Source organism: Polypterus senegalus, chromosome 1, assembly GCF_016835505.1.
Source record: "Polypterus senegalus isolate Bchr_013 chromosome 1, ASM1683550v1, whole genome shotgun sequence".
Classification (NCBI taxonomy): domain Eukaryota; kingdom Metazoa; phylum Chordata; class Cladistia; order Polypteriformes; family Polypteridae; genus Polypterus; species Polypterus senegalus.
Genome location: NC_053154.1, coordinates 40,618,251 through 40,645,646, shown reverse-complemented (window position 1 = coordinate 40,645,646; position 27,396 = coordinate 40,618,251). Strand labels below are relative to the sequence as shown.

General features: G+C 38.6%; 1 protein-coding gene across 1 annotated transcript in view; it reads right to left on the bottom strand.

The window, feature by feature from the left end:
- Positions 1 to 373: 373 nt before the first annotated feature.
- Positions 374 to 27,396, bottom strand: part of ipo4 (importin 4) — a 162,391-nt gene continuing 135,368 nt past the window's right edge. The window contains exons 27-31 of the mRNA XM_039747609.1: positions 24,753 to 24,885; positions 24,538 to 24,642; positions 1,088 to 1,157; positions 879 to 1,005; positions 374 to 749 (exon numbers count right to left, since the gene is read on the bottom strand). Coding sequence (XP_039603543.1) covers positions 881 to 1,005; positions 1,088 to 1,157; positions 24,538 to 24,642; positions 24,753 to 24,885 — 433 coding nt within the window. The 3' untranslated portion in view covers positions 374 to 749; positions 879 to 880. The remainder of the gene's footprint in view (positions 750 to 878; positions 1,006 to 1,087; positions 1,158 to 24,537; positions 24,643 to 24,752; positions 24,886 to 27,396) is intronic.

Genomic DNA, 27,396 nt, shown 5'->3' with positions numbered 1-27,396 from the left:
AACTTTTCGCCTGTACTGTGTGTATATATATATATATATATATATATATATATATATATATATATATTTTTTTTTTTTTTTAAAAAGTAGTTCGCAAGTTTAAAAGTGTGGGCACCCCTGTTTTAGAGTATTAAACCTGGCGGCCATTTAAAATGTTCCAGGTCAGTACCCACATCTGACTCACTCTGTGACTCCCAACCCAATCCCCAGACCCGCTGGAAAGGAAACAACTGCAGTGTAACTCTGTCTCTGACACAGCACCTCGGAATGATGGTCACCAACAAAAGTAGCTTTAAAAACATCCATCGAGATCTGTCTCTACGTTTTGTCTAACTCGCTTCTAAACTCACTGTAATAAAATGAGCAGTCAATATAAAGAATGCATTGTTTATTACTGTAGCCAAAGTGACTCTTATTGAGCAGATAAACACTAAACTGACCTGGTTGTGGAGGTCACCTTAGAAAAGCACAAGATTGTATTTGCACTGTGGGAATCAAAGAAGGCTTCAATTCTGCAGTAATCAGCACCAGAATACAAAGACACCAAGATGTTATCAAGGCTGCCAAAAAGCAGAATTCATCTAAAAAAAGTACAAAAAACTTCAATACCCAGTTAAATAAAGGCAAGAGGGTAATAATGTAGAAAACGACTTCTTTTGATCTTCCTCTACAGAACTACTGCACTGTGCACTCCAAGTCATTTTTATAAAGCTGGGTGTCAATTCTTTATCCGTCTTCTAGCAGACACCCTGAAAAACAAGAGGTCAAAGCATATTTGAGTTGGCGCATTTTTGTTTTTATTGCACCTGTTTTTACTATACAAGTATGGAATCTGTGGAAAAATTCAGAGGACAGAATTTGTCAGACTAGTTTCTTACCCCTAGGAAGTGCTTGCAGCAATTTTAGCAGCTGCTTCTGCAGGAAGTGAAATCAAAGCAGTCTGAAACTCTTGAGGAAAGCGCTGAGTTACATCTCTGAGCATGAGGCACAAGGTGTTCTGGGTGTCTACAAACAAAAGGCACAATTACTTACAATTACTCACTGTGAACTAAAAGCAGAGAGACATTTCCTGTTCAAGGGTCCTTACCTTCTTTGAGTTCTGGTGTCCCCAAAGCTTGCCCCACAATGCCGAGGACCGTCTTCAAGTTCTGAATGATCTGCGATTACAAAATTAAAAATAAGATGCAAACACACTGCAGCACAACTTTCCATGCCCAGAGCACCCCCCCAGGGAGGTGCAGCACAAATATGTACTTCATTAATTAAAACACTGTTACATTCAGGCTACAATTTGACAGCTTTTTATATTTCATTGTGGAATGAAGATTGACAGGCAGATCTAAAAAATGTCTGCAGTTATGTGGATGTTCTGCTGGTTGGTCTTGAGGAGGGACTGCTGAGTCAAAAGGTTAAGCTCTCACTTTACTGGTCAGTCACCCAAGGTCATGAACTGTGGGTAGTGAAAAAAACTAATAGATCATGAACACCATCAGCAGAAATGAGCTTACCTTGCAGGATGTCTGCGCTCAGCCTTAGAGATGGGGTGAGAAGAGCAGACATTCAGGAGGAGGTTAAAGTAGAACCACTGCTTCTCCACATCGAAAGGAGAAAATTGAGATGGTTTGGGCATCTGATTAGGATGTTTCCTGCACTCCTTTCCCTGGGGAGGTGTTTCAGGGAGGAGACCTCAGAGACGCTGGAGAGATACATCTCTTGGATGTCCTGGGAAAGCTTCAGCATCTCCCCAGAGGAGTTGGAGGAGGTGGCAGGGTAAAGGGACATCTGGGCATCTTTGCTTAGACAGCTGCGACTGTGACCAGACCCGGATAAGTATCAGAAAATGTATAGATGAAATGTTAAATGAAGGAGAAAGGAAATCACTGGAATTTTGAGACTCAATTACGAAAATTCATCAGCTCACCACGCCTGTGCCACCATTTATCAAACTCAAAATGTAGACTTAATTGATGCAAGTCATCAGGTATCTGTTGCAGCATGAATATTTTAAAAGTAACACCGACTTTCCTGTTAATTACCAGCAGTTTCTTCTTTATGTCAACATATGTGGAGTTCAAACGAGTGGAAAGTGCTGGAGTAGAAGGCTGACATTTATCTTATTACTTTTGTTATTTGTCTCAACCCATGCAGAGCTACAGTATCTTACAAAAGTGAGTACACCCCTCACATTTTTGTAAATATTTTATTATATCTTTCAACACTGATGATATGTCATTTTGATTGCCAGCGGTTTAGACATTAATGGCTGTGTGTTGAGTTATTTTGAGGGGACAGTAATTTACCCACACTGTGATACAAGCTGTACACTGGCTACTTTACATTGTGTCTGCAGTGTTTGTGAAATACTGTAGTTACTGACTTGTGCTGCTTGAGATTCTAATTTAGTCAATGTGGGCTCACCAAAAGGGCAAATACATGAAAACAGCACAAAAATAAAATGGCACAGGGTGCTTAAAAAATCACCTTAAAATTAAAAATATTGGAACTAACTGGTAAAGAAAGCCTTACAATGACAGAGACCTTTGATTTAACTTGAAAGAAAACAAAAATCCAATTTTGACTGTTCATTCTGAGCCCCCTGAAAATGTCTAGTTATTGTGCTTCAGTATACTGTGGTAGACAGATAACAGTGTCACATTAAGGACAAATTTGTCAAATGCGCCTTTCATCGCTACTGACAGCACATACTGTAATCACATGAAGGAAACGGACAAACGTTCAGGAAAACTCGCATCTATTTGCCCAAACCTGTGTTGCTTAATGGCGAAAGTGCAGACACCCTGCAAAGTAAATCTTTTGCTCTTTAATTCGGTGTTACTTTGAACTCTTGCAGAAAAATTTACGACTTTGTTTTTAATTTATTAATCCCCCAGGGAAAGCTGTCTTTTTACAAGACCTTTCAGAGTCAATTTTGAGTTTAAGGGCCTTGTTTAAGAGCAGAATGGAAACATGAGAAGTCTTAAAGAGTACTAATATCTCACTTAGTCGTCCTGTCTAGGGCTGATTCATGCCTGGGGTCCAGTACTGCTGAGACAGGCTTCTGGTGCCTTGGATCCTGAACTGTGTTAAGTGAGTTAGATACTCAGTTTTCGAATACAGAGGCTGAAAACTACAAGCAAGCAGTTAGTCAGGCACTGGTTAACCTGTACATGTCAGGAGGACACCTCACTTGTCTCACTCTTAATAAGTTGCACCAGTCATAAGCAGGCCAAAGATCTACACAGGTTTGTGTGAACCCTGGAACTTCTACTGATAAGAAGACGTGACCTTTACTGTGATTTTTCAGTCATAATCGTCATTTACATAACCTTAGTGAGTCGGAGGCAGCCTGCAGTGCACTCCCATGAAGCTAGTGGTATAATGTGCCAAGAAAGTGTCAAAGAGGTTTGATTTTGTCTATAGTTGTAGTTGTGGGCTCGATGTGCATGCCTGCTGATATCCATTGAATGCTCAGCTGAAAAACAATGAACATGATATAGTGATAAGGAATAAGGAACGCGGGTGTGTTGGACCTCACAAACAGAGGCTTGTCTTTCTGATGTTATGTGTTTTACATGCTGCAACAAAATGGAAAAAGAAAAAAAGGGTACAGATTGTGGATAAACTTCATAGAGCACACTATTGTTTGTCAGAAAAAGCAGCAAGTGTAACGGTGCTAGACAGTCAGCACACACAGTCAGGAAATTTGAGAAGCCCAGCAATTTTCAGTTATTTATGGTCCTGTGATGAGATCAGCAACTGCAGTCTTCTAGTTGCCATTTTTGAGATATTTTGGGACTCTGTTTGCTAAGGAACCAAAAGACTTCTGGTCCAGATGGACTTTCAAGGTGTACCTTGAAGACCTCTTTTGATCAATGAGCTGACAAACTTCAGTGACATGTTTTTACTGATACAATCTGTGATTCCCTGCCTGCTTCAACAGCGATAACAATTATTGCCGTGCCAAAGAAAACAAAATGACTGCCGACCAGTGGTACTCAATAAAACTGTAATGAAGTGGTTTAAGACGATGATGCTGGGAAACATTAAACAGAATATTTGCAAAAGGCAATATCACCCCAGTTTGTGTATCATCACAGCTGTTCCACAGAGGATGCCATATGCCTTGCACTCCACAGCATCCTGTTCATAGATTGCAGTTCACCATTTAACACTGCTGTCCCATTGATGTTAACCATCAAAATTCTCAATTTAGGACTCACTTTAGTGCCACCCACCGTAACTAGATTTTGGACTGCCTAACCAAGAGATCTCAGCATATGCAGATTGACACGATTACAACCTCTATAAAAGCCTTCAACACAGCAGCTCCACAAGGCAGTGTGCTGAGTCCCCTTTCTGTACTACTTTTTCACCTCTGATTGTTTGGCCAGACATAGCTCCAAATTCATCATTACATTTGCTGATGACACCGCCATCACAGGTCTGATCACCAACAATGGTGAGACAGCTTACAGGGAAGTGGTTTACCTACTGAATCAGTTGTGCCAGGGCAACAGTCTCATCCTTAATATTACCAAAATCAAGGAGCTGGTTATAGAATTCAGGAAACAAAAGGTATGCTTTACTGACATTGAAATCAGAGAGGGTGCTGTGTGGACAGTCAACAAATTTAAATTACTTGGATTGACCATCTTGTCAAGAAAGCTCACAAATGACTTTCCTTCCTCAGGTGTCTGACAACAGCTGTTATTTCTTTTCTGTTCTCACAGACGTTGACAGGTACACAGTGGCTACAGCACATCCTGGTATGGCACCTGGTGAACTAAAGAGCTTAAAGCACTGTAGAGATGGCACAGAACATTACCGACACCCAGCTGCCTGCCATTCAGAACATACAGTACACAACACTTGGTGAAAAGGCAAGCAGCATTTTTGAAGACCACTGCTGGCCCGCACAGTCTCTCTTCTTACTCCTCTGTTTAGGCAGACAGGACCCATTGGCACTACCACCAGCTGATTTAGGGACAGCGCATATCCATAGGTCATAAAGTTACTGAACATTCAAATATAACAATAAATATTGTAGCATAACAAACAATGTGGCGCCTGTATGGGGAGTTCAGGCAGTCACCCAAAGAGTCTGAGAACTGAGAAAGTGAACTGTCTTGGGGTGAACTAAAAACTGAATTGTCTTAAACTGGCAAACTGAGTGATAATCCTGGAAGTGTACCCTTATTGGGTCTGAGAAGCCCCTATGATAAAGTGGAGGGCAAGTGAAGGGTTCAAGTAGTAGGATGAAGAGCACCCTTATCTCAAAGAAAGAGGGATGAGAGGTGGAAAACAGAGTGGTAAATGTGCTACTGAGGTTAGAATTGGTCACCCCACCCAAAAGACAGTGATAGACCCAGATAGAAGCAGGCCAAAGAGGCAGCAGGGTGTTTTACTGTTGTTATGTCAGCAAGATGATCAGGTTTTGAGAGCAGACCAGGAAAAGAGTGTAAAGACAGATACAGGTCAAAACAGGGAGATCAAAAAGGTATGATTGGCAAATCAAAAATGAAAGACAAAAATTTCATAGTAAAAAAATTGTAGCAAAAGGTCAAAACCAGAGTAAGAAAATAAGAATTCAGCAAAAAAATGTCTGGAAAAGGGGTTTTCAATTTGTAACTCGGATGGGGAAATTAACTTTCAGCTGACCTTTTAACTTGTCGTGTCGACTACCCTCAGCTCCTAATGATTGGTGTCTAAAATAGAGACAACCATTACAAAATGGCAGACAAATGGTGCAAAAAATTAATCAACTTTTAAAGTAAGTACAATGACGAAAAACAAACCTCGAAACTAGGTTCAGGCTCTTAAAAAAAAAAAACTAAATTGAGTGCCTGATCGTTCAAAATGATTGAGAAAGCCACATAAAAATTATTAAAAATTCCAAATCATAACAGTCTTTCACTCATCCCTCCCTTGTGTGCTTTATTTTTTTAATAAAGACACCTTTTTTGCATTACTTTTGTCTTTCTGGATTTCATTTTGGCTCAATAGAGGCTCCAGATAACACCCTATGATCCACACTATCTTCTCCACATAGAACTGGTGTTTTGTCTCACATTTCACTGATTGGCAGCTAATCTGTTTTGCTTAGACTTCTTGTGCCTTAACTTTCTACTGATTTCACAGTTGGTTCCATCCATGGGTCTGGGGATCAGATTTCTAAAGCTCTGGATTCAGGCCTCACATACAAAGGAATATGCTCTAAGGGCAGTCATAAAAGACTTTCGATATACATGCATGAGAGAGAAATGGAAAAAGTAGAAGAGTCAGCACATGAAGCAAATAAACTAAATAAGCACTTTGACTCTCCAAAGGACACAGTTACACGACAAAGAAAATTAGGTTCTTGTTTTATTCACTTCATGACAAAGGCACACAATCAAAACTGCACGTCACGTGTTTGGTAGCTGCATTCAATAATCTATTCTCATTGGATCGCAGGTTTCATGGAAATACTGCAAAGCCCACACAAGGTTCTCTGTGTTCTCCTCATTGATAGTCTAAAAACTTCTTTTAAATTTTTTCCGTTTACAAGTGAATTTTTACTTATTTAATCACTGCTGTGCCAGTCAGAAGGAGACATGGCTAGTGTTCTGACAGAAATGTGATCCTAGCATTTTTGAAATTAAATTTGAACCCCTGAATTAGAACTGAATTAAAATAGAACAAGATAGACTACAATGTGTTATCCAAAAGGCATTCTTTTCCTTTACCTAATTGTTCAAAAACCATTTGTTCTTGGTGTAGGGAGTCAATTTAGGCTCATAGGTCTGACAAAAGATCTATAAGTAAGGGGTAGAATTTCCACAAAAAGAATGAAAAACTTATACATTTATAATATTTGCAATTTGCATTGTGCACAAAGCAGTATTTTAGTATAGTAATTTTCTACTATTTTCCTTCTACTATTTTGGTACTTGTTTATCGAGTACTTAAGTTTTTCTTTTTTTTTTCTTTTTTAGAAAATATCAATTATAAAAGCAACAGCTGATCATCAAAATATTTTCCATTCTCACCATTACTTGTGCTTATTACTAAGTAGCAGCTTCTAATTAACACTAGAATTACCAAAGCCTATGAGGATGAGGTTGTATGTATCGTGATCGTGACTGAGAGAATAAAAGTGGGGAAAAAAAAACGCAAACTTTTACAAGTACTACAAATTTACACCGGCTGTTACAGATGTAAGTCAAATGTATGTGTTTATTGTATAATATATATAATTATTGTATAATATTAACAATAAGAGCAGCTCACTACACAAAACGGCAAATATTCGAGGCAGTAAGGATCGAACTGGGAAACTCTTGATTATAAGTCAGCAGTTCTTACTGCTGTGCCATGGGAGCTGTTTATCACTCTTGCAGCTTTTGTGAAAGTTTTATTTGATCTTTGCACTTCAGGCTTTACACATTATACAGTTTATGTCTACATTTTGTCATTTGTTACTAAAATATGAAAAATGTATCTGTTTTAACAATGTGTTTACATACATTGTTGTAGAAATGGAACACACATGAAATGCATGAATTCCAAATAACGATCTATTATTTCCCTATACATCTCTAGGTACCTGACTCCCAGATAAACAAGGCATGAGCTAGGAGATCTTTGTGCATGTTCTACGGCGGTGGGGGGATGGTATAGTAGGCTGCTTGCGGCTTGTCTTGATTGCTTTGGTAATTCTAATGTTAAGCAGTCAGATAGAAATTTGAGAAATAAAGGGATTCTAAGGCCTTGTCACAATACTACACTTTCACTTAAAAATGCAGACATTAGTCTCTGTTTCCACCTTTCATCCACATTACCCCTGCATTTTCAACCTACAAAAATGAATACTTTTGAAAATGCTCTCCAAAGTGAAACACTTCTGAAAACTTCTGAAAAAAGTTTCAGCACTGTAATGTGAAAAGACAAAATGCAGTTTGTGGAAAATGAAGACTCTGATTTGTTTATGGTTAGACCTTCAATAATTGGATTATGCTCATTAAATCTCAATCCGATTGGTCATTCCAACAAAGTGGACATGGAGAAGGTACTTTCCGTGGTGCTTACTGTGTTGTTTATTTGTATGCATCTAAATTTTGTTTTGTATAGTTTGCGTGTTGCCTACTTGTTCAAAAGGCAAATAATTTACCAATTGCTACAATTCTGTGATATATTCCTTGGCATGCAGAGTTACCATTCTTTCAAGGATTTATTCATTTATTTTTTGTCAAAACAAACACAGCCAGTTTAGAACTCACATGTGATTTCTGTCATTTTAGCATGAACAGAGATACTGCATTTTCATAAAAGATATGAAAACCCAATTATGGAATGGAGATCATTTTTATGTTATTTATTGGTTGTTTTAAAAATAGAAACTAGGGGTGCTGCGGGCATGAACTGAGTGATATATTTTGCTATCAGGGTATTATGAATGATTGTCTTAAAATTTTCTAGAGTTTATATAACCTCCCTATGCCTGCATCAGTTTTTATCTGGGCACTTGGATTCTCACCCTACATCCCCAAAGATGTGCAGTTTAAGTACAAATTCCCATCTGTTCTCCATTTGGGTGCAAATATGGGCTGTTGTGGGCTCCAAGATGGACTGTCGTTTTTCCCAGGACTCTCTGAAATGTAGCCACGGAAGGATCAGGAGATGAGTTGCTGAAATGGGCTAAAAAAGTCAATGGAGCATGTTGGCAGACAACAAACAACTGTGACTTTCGTAATAACTATGAAAGAACAGAAATAACAAAGCAACACACATGAGTGTGACACCCTTAACTAAAATGTGTTACGAGACAGTGTCTCAGAATTCTCACAAGAAGAGAACTAAACCAGGAGATGCCAAAACCATACCAGAAAGAATGTCAAAAACAGGCATCAGACAGAACAGTAAAAGCATGGAGCAACAGCAACCAAAACCAAACAGCAAAGCCGAAGTTGATGTTGAACAGCAAAAGAATTTCAGAAAACCTAACACTTGAGCTCACTTGAACTGAAAGCCAACTATTGCCAATTCTTTTGATAGTTTTTTCTAAATATCGACCAAAGGATAATAAAGATAAGGATAACTACAGACTGGGATATACTGCTGGGGTCATATAGTGAGAACACTGAAGAGGCTGTTGACTGCACAACTGATTACATCAACTTTTGTATGGACATTGTAGTTCCAGTAAGAACAGTACGCTGCTATGCTAACAACAAGCCTTGGATTACAAGTGACATGAAAGGCCTTTTGAACCAGAAGAAAAGGGCTTTTAAAGGCGATGATAGGCATGAGCTCAAGCGCATGCAGAAGGAACTCCGAGTCCAGCTCAGGGCGGTGAAGGAGCAGTACAGGAGAAAGCTGGAGCAGAAGTTGCAGAATAACAGCATGAAGGAAGTGTGGGATGGGATGACGATTATCACTGGCTGCAGCTCGAAGCGGAGTGCCACCATCGAGAGAGACATAGAGAGAGCAAACCTGATGAACAACTTCTTTAATAGGTTTGATCACCCTAACCCACTCTCACCTCGGAGTACTGCATCCTCCAACCATCCTTCTGTTGATACCAGCATAGGTGAGACACCCCCACCCACAATTACAGCTGCCCATGTGAGCAGAGAGTGGAGAAGACTTTGTGCCAGCAAAGCAGCGGGTCCAGATGGTGTATCGCCACGATTGCTGAAGGCCTGTGCGTTGGAACTGGGGAGTCCTCTACAGCGCATCTTCAACCTGAGCCTGGAACAGGGGAGCGTCCCGAGGCTTTGGAAAACATCTTGTATCACACTAGTCCCAAAGGTATCATGTCCTAGCGAGCTGAATGACTTCCGGCCTGTTGCTCTGACGTCACATCTGATGAAGACCATGGAGCGGGTGCTGCTTCACCACCTGAGGCCACAGGTCCACCACAGCCTCGACCCTCTGCAGTTTGCATACCAGGAGAAGGTGGGTGCAGAGGATGCCATCATCTATATGCTACACCGATCCCTCTCCCACTTGGACAGAGGCAGTGGCGCTGTAAGAATTATAATTTTGGACTTCTCTAGCGCCTTCAACACCATCCAACCTCTGCTCCTTAGAGACAAGCTGACTGAGATGGAAGTAGATTCATACCTGGTGGCATGGATCGTGGACTATCTTTACAGACAGACCTCAGTATGTGCGTCTCAGGAACAGCAGGTCTGACATTGTGGTCAACAACACAGGAGCGCCGCAGGGGACTGTACTTTCTCCGGTCCTGTTCAGTCTATATACATCAGACTTCCAATACGACTCAGAGTCCTGCCACGTGCAAAAGTTCGCTGATGACACTGCTATTGTGGGCTGCATCAGGAGAGGGCAGGAGGAGGAGTACAGGAAGCTAATCAAAGACTTTGTTAAATGGTGCGACTCAAACCACTTACATCTTAACACCAGCAAGACCAAGGAGCTGGTGGTGGATTTTAGGAGGCCCAGGCCCCTCATGGACCCTGTGATCATCAGAGGTGACTGTGTGCAGACCTATAAATACCTGGGAGTGCATCTGGATGACAAATTGGACTGGACTGCCAATACTGATGGTCTGTATAATAAAGGTCAGAACCAACTATACTTTCTTAGAAGGTTGGCGTTCTTCAACATCTGCAACAAGATGCTGCAGATGTTCTACCAGACGGTTGTGGCGAGTGCCCTCTTTTACGCGGTGGTGTGCTGGGAGGCAGCATAAAGATGAAAGACACCTCACGCCTGGACAAACTTGTTAAGAAGGCAGGCTCTATTGTAGGAGTAAAGTTGGACAGTTTAACATCTGTAGCAGAGTGACGGGCATTAAGCAAACTCCTGTCAATCATGAAGAATCCACTGCATCCACTGAACAGTGTCATCTCCAGGCAGAGGAGTAGCTTCAGAGACAGACTTTTGTCACTGTCTTGCTCCACTAACAGACTGAGGAGATCGTTCCTCTCCCACACTATGCGACTCTTCAATTCCACCCGGGGGAGTTAATGCTAACATTACTCAAAAGTTATTGTCTGCTTTTACATGCATTTTAATTACTATTTAATTTAATATTGTTTTTTGTATCAGTATACTGCTGCTGGATTATGTGAATTTCCCCTTGGGATTAATAAAGTACATATCTATCTAATTAATAAAGTATCTATCTATCTATCTATCTATCTAAGGACACAAATGCTGCCATATTTATAGACTCCTATCTGATGACATCACTGATCCAACTGAATTTGGTCATGTAATGTTGCTTAGAGTGTTTTATAAACAACAAAAACAAGATGTTACTCAAAACAAACAATTTCAATTCAAGTCAAAATAAAACCAGAGAAACAAAATCCACAACGTAAAAAAGCAAAAACTGAATAAAGTGCAATGTACAAAAATGCTCTAAAACATTAAAAATAGACCGATACCAATATGATTTATAATACATCCCTATTTCTGTTGTATTCTTGAATATTGTGTTGATTTTCTAGAAAAATAAAATACAAGCTAGACAAAATGTCCAAGATAGCAGAAATACCAAGGGAAGGAGGAGCAGAAAACTAAATTAAATGACATTTTCAATAAACTAAATGAGATAGGTGCTAATTAAGAAACTAAATGGATGAAAACGGTAGCCTCAATGACCTTCAAGGAGCAAGTATGCCCATTTCTGCTGGATGGTGATGTGAGAATACTGGGAAAACATTAACTCCACCGATCTGAAATATCCTAACTACTGACGGTAACCAACTGTAAACATCCATGATTCATACAAAATTGTGCACACAGGAAAAAAATGTAATGAAAAGCTTTGACAGGATTTGGGTCCTGTTCAATCACCATTACATTCTCATACAAACCTTCATGGAACTGCTGCTTTTCTACAAATTTGATGATAAGTCTAATGGTCACTATTTCCCTCACACATAAGCAAGCCCCCAAGATACTTGAATTCCTTCACATAGGACTGGTGCTGTTCACCTCTTACCTGAAGAGAGGGAGAGAATCATGTCCACAAATTTGAATGTACCAATTCCCATCCCAAAAGCATCACACTGAGCTGCAAACGTGTACAGTGTGTAAAATAGATCACAGTATGATGAAGCCAAGGGGACATCATCTATAAATTATATATATATATATATATATATATATATATATATATATATATATATATATATATATATATATATATAAAGTGGTCTCCCCTAGATTTTCTTGCATACTTAGATATAGGAATGGATATTTGAGGAGTAAACTGCAAGACAATGATTACATTTTTATATTATGTACATTAAAGAACCATCAACAACAAGTCAAATTATATATATTGTACAATTATTATAAAAGTAAAGTTAAATAAAACAGAGGTAAAGTACCACTTCTGGTTAATGGAAATAGCCCAAAAGTTAATAGAAATCTACGTTTTGTACCTAATACTTGATTCATCAAAATTCTCAAAATCAAATCTTTGCACAACTACAATACTTTCCCTATACTGCATATACCAAAAAGTAAAAAGAACCCTTGGTAGAGTTCAACTACTATATTGAATAGATCTCAATAATTAACAAATATGCAAACACAACTTTCGCTCTGTAAATACAGGAAGTAGCAGCCCAAAACTCCATAATCTCGAGGAACCTTCCACAAGATACTACTTAGTACATAATCATCTGTTTTTCCAATTCTACAAAGCACATGTAGAAAGGACTGGCAAATTTTCATGACCCCTAAAATATCCATGCAATGGGTAAAGAGTCTGTCTCCGGTTCCAAGGTCAGAACATAATCTGCATTGTTCCTCCTGGATCAGTTATTCAACTATGAAACAGAGGCGCAATTCCATTACTCTGGTATAGGATTTCAAAGGGAGCAAGAACAAGCCAAAGTAACAGTCCCAGTAGGCATAAACCTACAAACCTAAAAAAGAAAATAAATTAATCACACAGACTGACGTCTAATTAAATTAATAACTGAAATGAAATAGTGGTTTAGGCTTAGGACTTCAAACCCTGAACTTGTGGGTTCAAATCCCACTACTGACACTGTGACTATGAGCAAGTAACTTCATCTGCCTATGCTCCTATTGGAAAAACAAAAGAAATGCAACCAATTGTACCTCAAATGTGATAAGTCGTCTTGGATAAAAACATCATCTAAAGAAAAACTAAGAAATATCTGATGCTTGTGCCTGCTTCTAGATTCCACAATAAATGTTGGCTGGTTATGATAGTTCAGTGCTCAGTATTTACGGTCTTCGGAGACCATTCAACAGTACAATTACACAACTGTTAAAAGTCAATCAATTCTCAGATATCACTTTGTCCAGTACAGGCAGCCAATGACTAGCAGTACTGGGTTATTGGCCTTTCAGACACATTTGCACTATGTGGTGAGTGGCTAGTAAAAGTGTGGAAAGGGAATGGCAAAAAAGCACACCCTAGTAGTGACAAAGTATATGAACATGCCAGTAAAGAAGGAATGACCTCACTGTGGATTGTATATCCTTTCACTGTACATGATGTCTTGTCTCATAAAAGCATTAGACAGTGGCACCTGGCAAAAAAGATGGGTCCTGGGTATAAATAGATAACACTTCATAATAAGTTTCATACTATGTTATCTTGACCCTTAATCTCATCCAGATGCCTTTAAAATACTGCCAAAGTTTCTACTACATGACTTGGTAGTTTTCTTCAAATTCCTTTAAATATATACACACACACACATACATCCACATATACAGTGGTGTGAAGAACTATTTGCCCCCTTCCTGATTTCTTATTCTTTTGCATGTTTGTCACACAAAATGTTTCTGATCATCAAACACAATTAACCTTTAGTCAAATATAACACAAGTAAACACAAAATGCAGTTTTCAAATGATGGTTTTTATTATTTAGAGAGAAATAATCTCCCTAATTTTGGGGTCATCAGGCGTACACACTCACTGCACCCCCTCTCGGGAATCGAACCTCGGACGTCTGCGCTAGAGGCAAAGCCTCTTCCATTGCGCCACGGCGTGTGGTTTGTCTATTTGAGAGTATGTAGATTGGGGTGTGTATATGTATATATATATATATATACATATATACATATATATATACACATATATATATATATATATATATATATATATATATATATATATATACATATATATATATATATACATATATATATATACATATATATATACATACATATATATATACACATATATATATATATACACATATATATATATACATATATACACATATATATATACATATATATATACACATATATATATATACATATATGTATATATACATATATATATACATATATACATATATATATATGCACTCGTGCTTCGCAGCGGAGAAGTAGTGTGTTAAAGAAGTTATGAAAAGAAAAGGGAACATTTTAAAAATAACGTAACATGACTGTCAATATACAGTAATTGTTTTGTGAGTGTTACTGAGTGTTGCTGTCATCAAGGATTTGATTATCATTATTTCTTTCAATCAGGTTCGTATTTGTAGGATGTGTTGTGTTCAAGTTACATTGCGTGTTTGTCAATCGTTGTAAAGATAACAGGTTTCATTCATCGATTTGTTTCTTACTGCATCAATAAACAGCTCGTCTTCTTCTTTATCTGAGATGTGACAAACTGCATGCACTGGTTTTTTTTTACACTGTCTTCCTTTAGCGGGACATTGACTTTTTCAACCGTGTACTTTGTTTCTGCAGTAGTTGCACTTATGAATATGCTTGTATGTGTCAGACGCTTCATATTTTTTTGCTGCCTTCTCAATTGTGTAATTCGGTTTTTGTTCAGCGCTCTTTGGAACTGTTGCTTTTTGTCTGTGCACTGCGTCAGTTCACGTCAGCTGCTCGGTGTACATGCATCGAAGGTTCCCAGCTGTGCTGGTGGCATCTCGTGCTATGTCCATGGCTGTATTTAATGTTAGCTAAGACCCGGCACTTAAAAGTTTCTCTCGCAGTTTCGCTGAGATTGTGCCAAACACCACCCTGACCATCTCATCTTCGTCTGCATAAGCACAGTCCTTCACCCGTGAATATTTAGCGGCAGTGTTTCTATTGGACTGCCGGTGACGGACGGCCTTATATGGGCAGGCACTAAATTACATCGAGCAGACATCTATTATAGTATATGGATGAAAAAATAGGCTCCAGTTATGACCATTACGCGTAGAATTTCGAAATGAAACCTGCCCAAATTTTGTAAGTAAGCTGTAAGGAATAAGCCTGCCAAATTTCAGCCTTCTAACTACACGGAAGGTTGGAGAATTAGTGATGAGTCAGTGAGGGCTTTGCCTTTTATTAGTATAGACTAGCAGAATACCAGGCCAGAGCGGAGAAGTAGTGTGTTAAAGAAGGTACGAAAAAGAAAAGGAAAAATTTTAAAAATAACATAACATGATTGTTAATGTAATTGTTTTATCATTGATATGAGTGTTGTTCTCATATCTATCTATCTATCTTATATATATATATCTACTAGCAAAATACCAAGCCAAGCGAGAAGTAGTGTGTTAAAGAAGCAATGAAAAAGAAAAGGAAACATTTTGAAAATAACGTAACATGATTGTCAATGTAATTGTTTTGTCACTGTTGTGAGTGATGAGTGTTGTTGTCATATATATATATATATATATATATTTACACACACACACATAAACATATATATATACATATCTATACATATACACATATATACATACATATATATATCTACATATATACACATACATATGCATACACACACATATATACACACAAATACATATATATGTATACATACACACACACATATATATAAACATATATATACATATACATACATATCTACATATATACACACACAGCTATTTCGTATCAGTGCAATACGCTGCTTGTTAAAATGGATAACTCCGCTCTTACGTGCAAGTCTGCGTGGATATTATGAACTATCGATTTGTTCAAGTTCTATTTAAATTTTAAATAGAAGGAATTTTTATTTAGTCGACAGAAATATCTTTGGTAGGAATGGTAAAACAGACAGGAATATTATTCCTGAATAAATCAACTCAAACCTTAAACAACTTATAATATTTTGCTCTCCATAAAAATATATCCTGTCTAAATTATACAAGTTAGAAATAAAGTAAACATTAAAAGAACAAACATTCAAATTTCTTTACTCTTATGTAATTTTATATATAAAAATAAACTTAGATTTTAAATATCCCAAAAGATTTTGCTCTCCATAAAAATATATCCTGTCAAAATTATACAAATTCAAATATGAACATGCTGCATAACAAAACCTAGAAATATAAATAAAATGTGTTCCTTTCAGCAATAACAAATCAAATCATTCAGTTGTCTTTGCTCATATGTCATTTTAGAGCTGGACGCCTGGCATCTTTTTTTGGCAACAGGTTCGTTTCTGTTTGGTGTGAGGTTCTGTGTTGTGGAGATTCTCAGGATGGATTGCAGGTGCTCATCAGTGAGGCGACTCCTGTGTGCTGTTTTGTTAGTCTTTATCACTGAGAAGAGCTTCTCACACAGATATGTGCTACCAAACATGCACAAGGTTCGAGCCGCATGTAGACGGACTTTTTGTTCTTCAAAGTCACCAAAGCGCCGTGCAAACTCAGTGCGCTCAGTTTATCAGCAAAGTGCGATTTGGGAACACCGTAGTGACAACTTGGTTTAACATTACTTGGCAACAGGGAAAGTGGGGCAAGGTGCACTGGTGCATTTGTGTCTCCCATAAAAGCAGCTTCACTTGAAATCACTTTGTGATTGTGCACGGTAAAACGTCCGCTGAAGTGTCAGATTCTTATTTAATTATTCTGCTTTCTGTATCTTCTGCATTGCATTCAGGTTACCCTGATGTTTTGTCTCATAGTGCCGTCTTAGATTAAATTCTGTAATTACAGCCACATTAGCTCCACAAATGAGACACACGGGTTCAGTAAACATATACTCAGCCTCCCATCGGTTTTTAAAGGCTCTATTTTCAGAATCAACTTTTCTCTTCAGCATCGTGTGAGCTAGCTTCGCAATAACTTGCAGCATCATAAGCTAGACTTGATTAACGCGGTAAGAGTTCGGCAAGGCAGCTGAAGCGCTGCATTATGGGATCTGTAGTTTATTGTGTTACCAGCGCTTCATATACCCGGGCCATTAATAACAATAATACAGTATATAAAATGATCTCGCGGGCCGGATATAATTACACGCCGGGCTGGATGTGGCCCGCGGCCCTTGAGTTTGACACATATGGACTAAATAGAACTTGAAAAGATATATTTTTTTAAATGTGATCGCGCAATTCAGATAGAGTTGACGCGCACTACAGCCTGCATGCCTCAATAAGTCATCCTCCCCTCGCTCTTACTTTTTTACCGTTCATCTAATGAATACACTGAGTATGGCTTTACCAAAACAATCATTGATGGCGAATAAAGTATCCATTATTCGAGTATGTAGATAGGGATATATATATACATATATATATACCAGCGTATCGCAGCGGAGAAGTAGTGTGTTAAAAAGCTAGAAAAAGAAAAGGGAACATTTTAAAAATAACATAACATGACTGTCAATATACAGTATTTGTTTTGTGAGTGTTACTGAGTGTTGCTGTCATCAAGGATTTGATTATCATTATTTCTTTCAATCAGGTTCGTATTTGTAGGATGTGTTGTGTTCAAGTTACATTCCGTGTTTGTCAATCGTTGTAAAGATGACAGGTTTCATTCATCGATTCGTTTCTTACTGCATCAATAAACAGCTCGTCTTCTTCTTTATCTGAGACCTGACACACTGCATGCACGGAATTTTTTACACTGTCTTCCTTTAGCGGGACATTGACTTTTTCCACCGTGTGCTTTGTTTCCGCAGTAGTTGGATTTATGAATATGCTTGCATGTATCAGACGCTTCATATTTTTTTGCTGCCTTTTCAATTGTGTAATTCGGTTTTGTTCAGCTCTTTGGAACTGTTGCTTTTTGTCTGTGCACTGCGTCAGTTCACGTGAGCCGCTCGGTGTACATGCATCGAAGTTTCCCAGCTGTGCTGGTGCCATCTTGTGCTATGTCCATGGCTGTATTTAATGTTACCTTAGTCCTGGCACTTAAAACTTTCTCTCGCAGTTTCACTGAGTTTGTGTCAAACACCACCCTGACCATCTCATCTTCCTCTCCATAAGCACAGTCCTTCACCCGTGAATATTTACCCGTGGCAGTTTGCTATTGGATTGCGCTGGCGGACGGCCTTATATGGGCAGGCACTAAATTACAAACGCCAGCGGCAGCCTGTCTATGAACTTAATTTAAAGTGTAGGTTTACATCGTGCTTTGTTTCAAGTAGCAGAACTCATGAATATGGTTGTATATGTCACTCGCCGCTTCTTATTGTTTCGCTGCCTTCTCAATTATATAATGCATGTTTTCTTCAGCGCTTTTTGGAGGTCTTCCTGGTTTTCTATGTACTGCGTGATTACGTGGGAGGCGTGATGATGTCACACGAAACTCCGCCCACGGCGTTGAAGCTCATCTCCATTACAGTAAATGGAGAAAACTGCTTCCAGTTATGACCATTACGTGTAAATTTCGATATAAAACCTGCCCAACTTTTGTAAGGAAGCTGTAAGGAATGAACCTGCCAAATTTCAGCCTTCCACCCACACGGGAAGTTGGAGAATTAGTGATGAGTGAGTGAGTGAGTGAGTGAGGGCTTTGCCTTTTATTAGTATAGATTATATATATATATATATATATATATGTATATATATATATATATATATAGCAAAATACCAGCTTGGCAGCGAGAAGTAGTGTGTTAAAGAAGTTATGAAAAAGAAAAGGAAACATTTTTAAAATAATGTAACATGATTGTCAAAGTAATTGTTTTGTGTATTTGGTGGCAGCGTCACTAAGTTATTTTCGTCTAGCTGCATCAGAAAATGTACCATGACGTCTGACACGCCACCTTTTTACTGTTTTCTCACAGCTTGGATTGCTGCTGTCATATATATACACACACACACACACACACACATACATACAAACATACATACATATCTCCATATACACATATATATATCTACATATACACATATATATATCTATATCTATCTACATCATATATACACACACATACATACATACACACACACAAATTATATATATGTGTGTATGTGTGTGTGTATATATATATATATATATATATATATATATATATATATATATATATATATATATAGATAGGGTGTGTGTGTGTATATATATATATATATATATAGGGTGATATATATATACACACATACATATACTTGTGTGTATGTTTGTATGTGTCTATATGTGTGTGTATAGCTTTGGTCACTGAGTGCAAGGGAAAAATAATAAAATATAGTCTATAAGTTATTAAACAGTAAAACATTAACGTTTTAAGAAGTACAGGTACATTGAGCACTACTGGAGTGGTTGGGTAAACTACATTTTAAAGACTGTGTAACACAACAGGTAAGTAACTAACAGCAGCTAAAATGTATATGGATCATCTCTCGGTAGTTGATCCCTTTTGAAAGGCGCTACACGACGGCTGTGATATAGAAATTACATTTTCTATGTGAACGTTTAAATTTCTGCCTCTGGTAATGTGCCTTACCGGCAATTAAAGAAAATTAGTTTTGTGTCCTCTGCAGTGTTAAGAGAGAAAGGCTTTGGTTTGGGATAAAAGGAAAAAAGGTGTAAAGAAAGGAAAGTTGCCTTTTTCTTTTATGTAGTATAGAGAGATGTGTTCGCTGACGTTATGATCGGCTTTTGGGGACAGTCGCGGTGGGTCTTGTGTAGACTGGTGAGACGCCCCGCCATTAATCGGCTGTGATGGCACTGTCAGTCCTCCACTGTGTGCGTATCTTCATAATCCGAGCTGAGGACCTCATAATCGTATACGTGCAAAAGAAAGTGTGAATCGCCTTAATATTATTTTGCCGTGGTGAAGAAAAGGGGTCCCGTGTTTGCACTTGTCTGGGCTATAGCGCAGGGGGAGGAAGAAAAAAATTAAAAGTGCTCACTTTGACTTAACAAAGGCCGGCACAGCTATGTGTGCGCGCGCTGGCTGCTCGACTTTTGCTGGGCAGGAGACCCCAGTTTTTGCAGACACATTCACGATATCAAAAGTCTCAGCGCTCTTTGGAGGTCATTCATATATATATATATATATATATAGCAAAATACCAGCCCGCCTTGCGGAGAAGTAGTGTGTTAAAGAAGTAATGAAAAGAAAAGGAAACATTTTAATAATAACGTAACATGATTGACATTGTCATGAGTGTTGCTGTCATATATATTCCTGCCTAAATAAGTCACCCTCGCTTCGCTCTTATTTTTTTGCCATTCATTTAATCATGGCTAGTGGCGGAAAAATTATAAAATGGAAGAAGGATTACACTGAGTATGGCTTTACCAAAACAATTATTGATGGCGAATCGATTATTCATAAAGCTTGAATTGGTGATCTGTTTTTCTGTGTTAACCTCATATTTTTCATACTTCTTCTCAAACTAAGGTGGTGCGAGGGTAAAATGAATCGGGATGCGCTGATCAATGTAATCGGTGTACCAGGAAATCATGCATTGACAAAAGCTCCCTTTGCTTGTAATGCAAAGTGTGATTAAATGCATTATTTTTAACGCGTTATGGAGCACATGCATCGAAGCTTCTCAGCTGTGCTTGTGCTAAGAAAAGGAAAGATTTTAAAAATAACGTAACACGATTGTCAATGTAACCTTTTGTAAGTAGTGCCTGGAGGATTCAGTGTGGAGAAACTCTAGAGACAGCGTGTGTATTAACTTGTGGATGTTTCTGTGAGTATTTGGTGGCAGTGTGACGGTTGTTGCTTGAAGACGGCGTAGCACGGAGCTCAGCTCAGAGCGAGATGAGATGAATGGGAGGGGAGATGATGACGTGACTCCCCAACCCGCCTTAACTGTCAATCCCCCACAAACACAGTCTCTCGGAATTTGCATAAGCACACCCCTTCACCTACAATTTTAACTTAGTTACAAAGTGATCAAAACTCTCGTTTATATCCTGCGTCCTCTCATTAAACTTGTATCCCGCATTACCTGTGGGCATGTGAAACGCCAGCGGTAGCCTGTCTATGAACTTAATTTAAAGTTTAGGTTTACACCTTGCTTTCTTTCCGAGGTAGCAGCACTCATGAATATGGTAGTATATGTCACTCGCTCGCTTCTTATTGTTTTGCTGCCTTCTCAATTATATAATGCATGTTTTCTTAAGCGCTTTTTGGAGGTCTTCCTGGTTTTCTACGTACTGTGTTGACCGTCAGTTCACGTGATTACGTGGGAGGCGTGATGATGTCACACGAAACTCCGCCCCCCACGTCTTTCCAGCTCAACTCCATTACAGTTAATGGAGAAAAATACCTTCCAGTTATGACCATTAGGCGTAGAATTTCGAAATGAAACCTGCCCAACTTTCGTAAGTAAGCTGTAAGGAATGAGCCTGCCAAATTTCAGCCTTCTACCTACACGGGAAGTTGGAGAATTAGTGATGAGTGAGTGAGTGAGTGAGTGAGGGCTTTGCCTTTTATTAGTATAGATATATATAATCACATACGCATATTGAACAAGTTTACTATTGCAAATTAATTCAAAAACTTTAGAAAATGAGATGGAATAACGGTACCCAAAGAAACCTCAAACAGAAACAGTAACAACCTACACTGAGACAGTGGCCCACTGGGAATTAAACTGTGATCTTTGCAGGAGGTTACACCAGGATACCAATATTGTTCAATATAAACTGATTATTTTCTGAAGCAATAAGCATGATACTCATCTTTCTATGGGTATAAAACTCAGAAAAAGAATTATTTGCTCTTTCCTAATCATTGCATATTTCTCAGTTGCTTTTCCCACTTTGTCATCGACCACTTATGACAGAAAACACTCAAAGAGTCTTCTGCAGTTGATCTTCCATATATGGCACGCCCTCCTTTGACAAGTCCTCTTTCATATTAAGCAAAGGTGGCTGAGCAGGAAGCTAATCCAGGCTTTTAAAATCATCAAAGGCATAGGTACAATTGATCAAGGAGAATTCTTAAGAGTTAAAACAGTGAATTGTACACAGGCAAATCACTAAAAATAACGATAAAGAACATTTAAGACAGAATCCAAGAAGTACAGCTTTACATAACGGGTAGTGAGATCCTGGAACAAAATAATGAATCATACAGTGCACCCGGAATGTATTCACAGCGTATCACCTTTTCCACATTTTGTTATGTTACAGCCTTATTCCAAAATGGATTAAATTCATTTTTTTCCTCAGAATTCTACACACAACACCCCATAATGACAATGTGAAAAAGTTTACTTCAGGTTTTTGCAAATTTATTAAAAATAAAAAAACGGAGAAATCACATGTACAGAAGTATTCACAGCCTTTGCTCAATACTTTGTCGATGCACCTTTGGCAGCAATTACAGCCTCAAGTCTTTTTGAATATGATGCCACAAGCTTGGCACACTTATCCTTGGCCAGTTTGCCCATTCCTCTTTGCAGCACCTCTCAAGCTCCATCAGGTTGGATGGGAAGCATCGGTGCACAGCCATTTTAAGATCTCTCCAGAGATGTTCAATCGGATTCAAGTCTGGGCTCTGGCTGGGCCACTCAAGGACATTCACAGAGTTGTCCTGAAGCCACTCCTTTGACATCTTGGCTGTGTGTTTAGGGTCGTTGTCCTGCTGAAAGATGAACCGTCGCCCCAGTCTGAGGTCAAGAGCGCTCTGGAGCAGGTTTTCATCCAGGATATCTCTGTACATTGCTGCAGTCATCTTTCCCTTTATCCTGACTAGTCTTCCGGTTCCTGCCGCTAAAAAACATCCCCACAGCATGATGCTGCCACCACCATGCTTCACTGTAGGGATGGTATTGGTTTGGTGATGAGCGGTGCCTGGTTTCCTCTAAACGTGACACCTGGCATTCACACCAAAGAGTTCAATCTTTGTCTCATCAGACCAGAAAATTTTGTTTCTCGTGGTCTGAGAGTCCTTCAGGTGCCTTTTGGCAAATTCCAGGCGGGCTGCCATGTGCCTTTTACTCAGGAGTGGCTTCTGTCTGGAAACTCTACCATACAGGCCTGATTGGTGGATTGCTGCAGAGATGGTTGTCCTTCTGGAAGGTTCTCCTTTCTCCACAGAGGACCTCTGGAGCTCTGACAGAGTGACCATTGGGTTCTTGGTCACCTCCCTGACTAAGGCCCTTCTCCCACGATCACTCAGTTTAGATGGCCGGCCAGCTCAATGAAGAGTCCTGGTGGTTTCGAACTTTTTCCACTTACAGATGATGGAGGCCACTGTACTCATTGGGACCTTCAAAAGCAGCAGAACCTTTTCTGTAACCTTCGACAGATTTGTGCCTTGAAACAATCCTGTCTTGGAGGTCTACAGACAATTCCTCTGACTTCATGCATGGTTTGTGCTCTGACATGAACTGTTAACTGTGGGACCTTATATAGACAGGTGTGTGCCTTTCCAAATCATGTCCAATCAACTGAATTTACCACAGGAGGACTCCAATTAAGCTGCAGAAACATCTCAAGGATGATCCGGGGAAACAGGATGCACCTGAGCTCAATTTTGAGCTTCATGGCAAAGGCCGTGAATACTTATGTACATGTGCTTTCTCAATTTTTTTATTTTTAATAAATTTGCAAAAACCTCAAACTTTTTTCACGTTGTCATTATGGGGTGTTGTGTGTAAATAGAATTCTGAGGAAAAAAATGAATTTAATCCATTTTGGAATAAGGCTTTAACATAACAAAATGTGGAAAAAGTGATGCGCTGTGAATACTTTCTGGATGCATTGTATACTATAAAAAGAAATCTTTTTTTTTTTTTATAAAAAAGTATCTCAGTGAGGTACTGGGACAACTTAACTATTGGAATGACCAAACATGTTATGTACTGATAATTAATATCCTTTTCAACCTGCCTTTATGCAGCTGTAATTTGTGATAACTACTGACCTCATGTGTTGATAAGCCATAGAGCTTACAGTTACCTTTTGTTTAGTATTTCCCATCCTGGAAAATACACCTCTGGTGAGGAATAATAATGACAAAAATCAGGATTCTGTATATAACCAAGTCAAAAGCAGTCAAAAAATGTTAATGTTCTCCACACTAACATGTTACATGATATTACACACGCATGTATCCAAAACAAGTTTGTTTTTGATTTATCAGGAAATTTCAAACAAAAATTCAAAACAAGGAATGTGATAATTAGTCTCCATCCATCATTCTACTAACCAGCTTTACCTGTCCAGGTCCTATTATGGCAGAATTAAGTCAAAGTCAGAAACCAAACATATATTGTTAAAATAATAAATGACTGAAACCAAACTATGCAGTTAAAGAATATTTACACCCTAACACTTCATTTTCATAAAGAACCTAATAATAAAACTTAACGGATGAAATTTCGACATCAGGTGAAGTTCTCTACCTTGCAAGCTTACAAGGAATCCCTTACCAGAGATTGGTTTTTGCTGTACAGGAAAGCCAAACAGTTAAATATTGTGCTGTTTTCCTCTAAATCTTCTTTTAAAGGAAGGTGCTGCAGGAAGACTGGAAAAACCTAAGACATGACAAATGAAAGTCTGCATCATTATCTTTTGATTCAATAAGCCTAAACCTGCCTGCAAATGAACAGGCAACTTAATTAATCTATCTGATACCAAACCTTACCTGTTCAACAGGTACACATGGTAGGCAGGTCATAATCATCCGAGCAAGGGCAGCACACACATTATCAAGTACCCGCTGGTTAGATTCATGTGACATTAAAGAAGAGAAAACACCAAGCACTGCTGGATACTGTCTGGGATTATGAGTTAAGAAGTATACAGTCAAATACTAATAAGCTACAGCTAAAAGCTAAAGCTTTGTAATTACTTATCTTGTTTAATCTGCAGCCTCAGAAATAAAAAGTAAGCTTCATCTTGGAGTTCTATTTTCCAGCATGTCCAACAAGATATTTAAATGTTTAGTGTACAGTTGCGTTTGAAAGTTTGTGAACCCTTTAGAATTTTCTATATTTCTGCATAAATATGACCTAAAACATCATCAGATTTTCACTCAAATACTAAAAGTAGATAAAGAGAAACCAGTTAAACAAATGAGACAAAAATATTATACTTGGTCATTTATTGAGGAAAATGATTGAATATTACATATTTGTGAGTGACAAAAGTATGTGAACCTCTAGGATTAGCAGTTAGTTTGAAGCTGAAATTAGAGTCAGGTGTTTTCAATCAATGGGATGACAATCAGGTGTGAGTGGGCACCCTGTGTTATTTAAAGAACAGGGATCTATCAAAGTCTGCTCTTCACAACACATATTTGTGGAAGTGTATCATGGCACGAACAAAGGAGATTTCGGAGGACCTCAGAAAAAGAGTTGTTGATGCTCATCAGGCTGGAAACTGTTACAAAACCATCTCTAAAGAGTTTGAACTCCACCAATCCACAGTCAGACGGACTGTGTACAAATGGAAGAAATTGAAGACCATTGTTACCCTCCCCAGGAGTGGTCGACCAACAAAGATCAATTCAAGAGCAAGGCATGTAATAGTCGGCGAGGTCACAAAGGACCCCAGGGGAACTTCTCTCACATTGGCTAATGTTCATGTTCATGAGTCCACCATCAGGAGAACACTGAACAACAATGGTGTGCATGGCAGGGTTGCAAAGAGAAAGCCACTGCTCTCCAACAAAACATTGCTGCTCATCTGTAGTTTGCTAAATATCACATGGACAAACCAGACGGCTATTGGAAGAATGTTTTGTGGACGGATGAGACCAAAATAGAACTTTTTGGTTTAAATGAAAAACGCTATGTTTAGAGAAAGGAAAACACTGCATTCCAGCATAAGAACCTTATCCCATCTGTGAAACATGGTGGTAGTAAGTATCATGGTTTGGGCCTGTTTTGCTGCATCTGGGCCAGGACAGCTTGTCTTCATTGATGGAACAATGAAATCTGAATTATATCAGAGAATTCTAAAGGAAAATGTCAGGACATCTGTCCATGAACTTAATCTCAAGAGAAGGTGGGTCATGCAGTAAGACAACGACCCTAAGCACACAAGTCGTTCTACCAAAGAATGGTTATTTAAAGAAGAATAAAGTTAATGATTTGGAAAGGGGGATTAAACCAGATACTGAAAGCAAAAGTTCACATAATGTTGCCACTCACAAATATGTAATACTAGCAAAATACCCGCGCTTCGCAGCAGATAAGTAGTGTGATAAAGAAGGAAAGAAAAAGAAAAGGAAACATTTTGAAAATAACGTAACCTGATTGTCAATGTAATTGTTTTATATATATACAGTAATTCCTCCTCGATCGCGGGGGTTGTGTTCCAGAACCTCCTGCGATAGGTGAAAATCCGCGAAGTAGAGACCATATGTTTGTATGGTTGTTTTTATATATTTTAAGCTCTTAGAAACTCTCCCACACTGTTTATAAATATTCTCCGCAGTTATACAGTAAACCCTTGTTTATAGCGGTTGATCCGCTCCAGCCAGATAAATGGATTTCCAAGAAGTAGGATTCTTTATTTATAAATCTAATATTTTCGCAGTTAGAGCATTGAAAACCTGTTTACGACCTTATAAATACGTATTTTAACATTATTGGAGCCCTCTAGACATGAAGGAACACCCTTTAGTCAAACGTTTAAACTGTGCTCCACGACAAGACAGAGATGACAGTTCTTTCTCACAATTAAAAGAATGCAAACATATCTTCCTCTTCAAGGTGCGCCGTCAGGAGCAGGGAATGTCAGAGAGAGAGTATAGTAAACAATCAAAAATCAATAGGGCTGGTGCGCTTTTAAGTATGCAAGCACCGCAATAAATCGGCCGCAATGAAGGGATCAATGTGAAGTTAGCCTTTCAGCATTTTTTTTACAGGTGCGTCCGTATCTTCTAAGCAAACAGCCACTGTGCAAACAGCCCCTCTGCTCAAACCCCCTCCGTCAGAAGCAGATAATGGGGACAATCATACGTCTCCCTGATGGTATTGCATGATGGATAAGTATCTGCCTGTATTTCTCACAGAGAGTGAGACACAGAGAAAAGCAAACAATGAAAAATCAATATGGGCTGTTAGAGCTTTTAAGTGTACGAAGCAGCGCACGGGAAGCATATCGTATATCATTGAGGAGTTTTATTTAATATGTAATATGTACAATAGCGTCCCTTGTATGAAATCAACTGGGCAAACAAACTGAGGAAGCATGTACCATAAATTAAAAGACCCATTGTCCGCAGAAATCCGCGAACCAGTTAGAAAATCCGTGATATATATTTAGATGTGCTTACATTT